Genomic DNA, 3,984 nt, shown 5'->3' with positions numbered 1-3,984 from the left:
ACAACAGCATGTTAGCATGATGCTAGCTTTTACCATGCAACGTGTACATATATTGTTAGTGATGTGCATGTTAGCATGATGCTAGCTAGTTAGTGAAGTGCTTGTTAGCATGATGTTAGCTGGTTAGTGACATGCATGTTAGCATGATGCTAGCTAGTTAGTGACGTGCATGTTAGAGTGATGCTAGCTGGTTAGTGACGTGCATGTTAGCATGATGCTAGCTAGTTAGTGACGTGCATGTTAGCATGATGCTAGCTAGTTAGTGACGTGCATGTTAGCATGATGCTAGCTAGTTAGTGATGTGCATGTTAGCATGATGCTAGCCAGTTAGTGACGTGCATGTTAGCATGATGCTAGCTAGTTAGTGATGTGCATGTTAGCATGATGCTAACTAGTTAGTGACGTTATTGAGTGTGCAGTATAAGATGGTAATTGAGTGTGCAGTATAAGATGGTAATGAAGTGTGCAGTATAAGATGGTAATTGAGTGTGCAGTATAAGATGGTAATTGAGTGTGCAGTATAAGATGGTAATTGAGTGTGCAGTATAAGATGGTAATTGAGTGTACAGTATAAGATGGTAATTGAGTGCGCAGTATAAGATGGTAATTGAGTGTACAGTATAAGATGGTAATTGAGTGTGCAATATAAGATGGTAATTGAGTATGCAGTATAAGATGGTAATGAAGTGTGCAGTATAAGATGGTAATTGAGTGTGCAATATAAGATGGTAATTGAGTGTGCAGTATAAGATGGTAATTGAGTGTCCAGTAATTGAGTGTGCAGTATAAGATGGTAATTGAGTGCGCAGTATAAGATGGTAATTGAGTGTGCAGTATAAGATGGTAATTGAGTATGCAGTATAAGATGGTAATTGAGTATGCAGTATAAGATGGTAATGGAGTATGCAGTATAAGATGGTAATTGAGTGTGCAGTATAAGATGGTAATTGAGTATGCAGTATAAGATGGTAATTCAGTGCGCAGTATAAGATGGTAATTGAGTGTGCAGTATAAGATGGTAATAATGTCTTGCAGGTGGACGTTCATGGGCTTGATCAGCGCCTTGTACTTCCTGGCCAACGCCATGTGGGTGGGACTCTACCGCAAAATAGTCCAGCGCCAGAAGAAGCTGGCCTTGCGAGAGCAGGCCCAGAAGAATGTGGCGGCCCAGAAGAATGTGGCGGAGGCTAAAGGAGTGAACGGACACGCTAGCATCAACATGTGCCAAAAGAAGGAGGACGCAGACCAGGAGAGCACCATTTAGAGGCCACGCCCACTTCCTGTCCGCTATACTTCAACTATTACGCAATCACCTAGCAGGACTTTCTTGCATGTTTCCTTCTCTTTCTTTCTTTTCTCTCCCATCCCTCTTTTTCTTTCTTTTCTCTCCCATCCTTCTTTTTCTTTCTTTTCTCTCCCATCCTTCTTTTTCTTTCTTTTCTCTCCCATCCTTCTTTTTCTTTCTTTTCTTTCCCATCCCTCTTTTTCTTTCTTTTCTCTCCCATCCTTCTTTTTCTTTCTTTTCTCTCCCATCCTTCTTTTTCTTTCTTTTCTTTCCCATCCTTCTTTTTCTTTCTTTTCTCTCCCATCCTTCTTTTTCTTTCTTTTCTTTCCCATCCTTCTTTTTCTTTCTTTTCTCTCCCATCCTTCTTTTTCTTTCTTTTTCTTTCTTTTCTCTCCCATCCTTCTTTTTCTTTCTTTTCTCTCCCATCCTTCTTTTTCTTTCTTTTCTTTCCCATCCTTCATTTTCTTTCTTTTGTCTCCCATCTCTCTTTTTCTTTCCTTTGTCTCCTATCCTTCTTTTTCTTTCTTTTCTCTCCCATCCTTCTTTTTCTTTCTTTTCTTTCCCATCCTTCTTTTTCTTTCTTTTCTCTCCAATCCTTCTTTTTCTTTCTTTTCTCTCCCATCCTTCTTTTTCTTTCTTTTCTCTCCCATCCTTCTTTTTCTTTCTTTTCTTTCCCATCCTTCTTTTTCTTTCTTTTCTCTCCCATCCTTCTTTTTCTTTCTTTTCTCTCCCATCCTTCTTTTTCTTTCTTTTCTTTCCCATCCTTCTTTTTCTTTCTTTTCTCTCCCATCCTTCTTTTTCTTTCTTTTCTCTCCCATCCTTCTTTTTCTTTCTTTTCTCTCCCATCCTTCTTTTTCTTTCTTTTCTCCCCCATCCTTCTTTTTCTTTCTTTTCTCTCCCATCCTTCTTTTTCTTTCTTTTCTTTCCCATCCTTCTTTTTCTTTCTTTTCTCTCCCATCCTTCTTTTTCTTTCTTTTCTCTCCCATCCTTCTTTTTCTTTCTTTTCTCTCCCATCCTTCTTTTTCTTTCTTTTCTCCCCCATCCTTCTTTTTCTTTCTTTTCTCCCCCATCCTTCTTTTTCTTTCTTTTCTCTCCCATCCCTCTTTTTCTTTCTTTTCTCTCCCATCCTTCTTTTTCTTTCTTTTCTCTCCCAGGTGCCAGGACAGAGAATAGTTTGGACAAAAGCACATAAAAGTCACATCTTACCGTTAACTTGCATCTTTATTCCCGCTGCACATTGTTACTCCGCATGTGGACTCAAAGTATTGTTCATTCTTCGTTATCATTCCAACTGCCTAGTGTAGCTAATTAACACATGTGTAATTACTGTTAATAACATTAGAGAATATATTATGTCAAATGTATTTTGTATTTTTTTTTTTTTTTACAATTGTGTTGATTAAAACAGTTGTGTTTGCATTAAAAGACATTATTTACAACCTTTTTCACGTAAATGACTTGGTTAGTTTACAGTAGAGAGGGGGCAAAGGTCATGTTTAATACTGCCTAAAATAAGCCTTAAGGCCACCAGGGGGCGTAGTTGCATTGTATCTTACGGCTGGGATCGATTAACCAGCATTTCAATATTTGATTTTTAGCTTAGTATTTACATGAAATGACTAAAAATGCAATATGCATTTTCTCATTTTCGTGTCAAAACACACAACCTGCATTATTTGTCAAATACCAAAGTATTTGTTTTCTTTCCATCCATTGTCTACCGCTTATTCTTCTCAGGGTCGCATTTTGACAGTCACAAATCTTAGCAAATGTTCAAACAACACTTGTTTTTTTGTGTGTTTTTTTGGGGGGGGGAGGGGGGGGGGCTCTGTGTGAATAAAATAATAACATGTTAATAAAATACAAACTATAAAACGTTATTAACATAAAAGTTATAGCAGTTAGTACAAACAACACATTTGGGGACACTTTGACAAGGTTGGGGGCTGGTTATGAATATTATCACTTTGATAACATTAACACTATAAAATGTTAATATAATAAAAACTATAATAGTCAGACAAAAGATTGTTTTGCAGCATTAACGACTGGGACAAGTTTGGGGAGATTTTGACCTGGTACTATTTATGAAGAACATAATAACACGTTAATAACATAACAACTTGTCAGGTTCAAACACCAAACTATCTATTAAACAAGACAAGAAGCAAGGAATCAGGCAGAGACAGAGTTCAATTTTGCTCATGGGGAGAAACGTATGGGGCTGCACACTCAGTTACAGTCTCCCACCACGCTAAAAGGCACAGCCCCCGCGCTCCTCTATTTATTCAGGAGTTCCCTAGTTAACATCACTGAGGCTGCTTCTAGGGGGGGGGGACACATATTACGCAAACAGCCCCAGTAGACACAATATGGGATTATTCAGAATGCAACGTGCTGAGCTCGAGATTTCGCCCTGTCTCTGCTTTGTCTGCGTGTTGTGGTCTTATCTTCCTTGAGGTCCTTGAAGTCCGTCCATGGCTGTTTTAGCTGGCTGGAAGACACAAACTGCTGCTGCGAGGCAACTTGCAGTGGAAGATAACAAGTTGTGTGCCTTTGCACAGATAGAAAAGTACAACTTGAGCACAATAGATAATAACTAGAGCAACGGCCTTTCAGCATAAGAGTTGTGTGATAACTTATACATAATTACCCCTCTCTGAGCTGCCACCTTACCGTAGTAGAGGAGTTTGCGTGTC

The 3,984-nt window shown here is 38.7% G+C and overlaps 1 protein-coding gene across 1 annotated transcript in view; it reads left to right on the top strand.

Annotated features, from left to right (window-relative positions):
* The window catches only part of slco1d1 (solute carrier organic anion transporter family, member 1D1), a 26,371-nt gene extending 24,468 nt beyond the window's left edge, over nt 1–1,903 (top strand). The window contains exon 16 of the mRNA XM_062066534.1: nt 1,036–1,903. Within this exon, the coding sequence (XP_061922518.1) occupies nt 1,036–1,264 (229 nt within the window). The 3' untranslated portion in view covers nt 1,265–1,903. The remainder of the gene's footprint in view (nt 1–1,035) is intronic.
* The last annotated feature ends 2,081 nt before the right edge of the window (nt 1,904–3,984 follow it).

The sequence above is a fragment of the Entelurus aequoreus genome, linkage group LG12, assembly GCF_033978785.1.
Source record: "Entelurus aequoreus isolate RoL-2023_Sb linkage group LG12, RoL_Eaeq_v1.1, whole genome shotgun sequence".
In the NCBI taxonomy this organism is placed as follows: Eukaryota; Metazoa; Chordata; class Actinopteri; order Syngnathiformes; family Syngnathidae; genus Entelurus; species Entelurus aequoreus.
Note: the sequence above shows the minus strand (reverse complement) of the source record. Positions and strands in the feature narration are given on the sequence as shown.